Source organism: Morone saxatilis, unplaced genomic scaffold (assembly GCF_004916995.1).
Source record: "Morone saxatilis isolate NCDOM2014 unplaced genomic scaffold, NCSU_SB_2.0 Contig17, whole genome shotgun sequence".
In the NCBI taxonomy this organism is placed as follows: domain Eukaryota; kingdom Metazoa; phylum Chordata; class Actinopteri; family Moronidae; genus Morone; species Morone saxatilis.
The window spans coordinates 12,527,756-12,528,530 of NW_023339729.1; the positions used below are offsets into that span (position 1 = coordinate 12,527,756).

The 775-nt window shown below is 39.2% G+C and overlaps 1 protein-coding gene across 1 annotated transcript in view; it reads left to right on the plus strand.

The window, feature by feature from the left end:
- ntn1a (netrin 1a) overlaps positions 1-775 on the plus strand; it is a 55,229-nt gene that overhangs the window by 50,351 nt on the left and 4,103 nt on the right. The window contains exon 6 of the mRNA XM_035660239.1: positions 204-278. Within this exon, the coding sequence (XP_035516132.1) occupies positions 204-278 (75 nt within the window). The remainder of the gene's footprint in view (positions 1-203; positions 279-775) is intronic.

The following is a 775-nucleotide window of genomic DNA, read 5'->3' on the forward strand; positions in this document are numbered from 1 at the left end:
ATTTAACAGTTTTTTCATGAAAATGTATTAAAAATGAGGCATGCAGGCTTTTTGAAAATTACTTCATGTGAGAATGTTTCAAACTCCCTAACATTGAATTCTTAACAAATTCACAACCCCCCCCCCATTACTAAAAAAATAATTCATGCCGTTTTTTTTCTTCTAGCCATCTAACTGTATTTTCTCCCTTCTTGTTCTTGCAGACTGCGACTCTTATTGCAAGGCGTCTAAAGGCAAACTGAAAATCAACATGAAGAAGTACTGCAAGAAAGATTACGGTGAGTCAACGGACTACACAGAGTTTACATTTACTGACTTGGATTAACATTTATTTCTACAGGAAAGCTTAAAAACATGTGGTCTGATGGAAGAAACACACAGTTTCCTTTTTCACTGACTGGGCTGTGGATAAAAAAAAAAAAGTTTCTTTTTCTGCAGGAACCAACAGTGTGTCATGTTTTTTGGGAGAAGTAGAATCACCTCCAGACCAAGCTAATGTTTTTTGTCTGGGATATGCCTATGTTTACTCCTTCTGTGCCAAGTCTTGGACCCACAATACTTAGCATCCCACACATCCCAGTCCAGAAGGTTGCTGGGGAACTGCTATAGTTTACAGGGGAGGCATTTTACTGATGGCTTACTCCAGCTTTCTGAGGACAGAGACAAAGGATCAAACAGAAGATAGCAGATCTTCAGGGAGGCTGCAGACAAACAGAAGGAGAGAAAGGGCAGGATAAAGAATTAGGAAGAGGTGTGTGTGTGTATCTGTATGTAT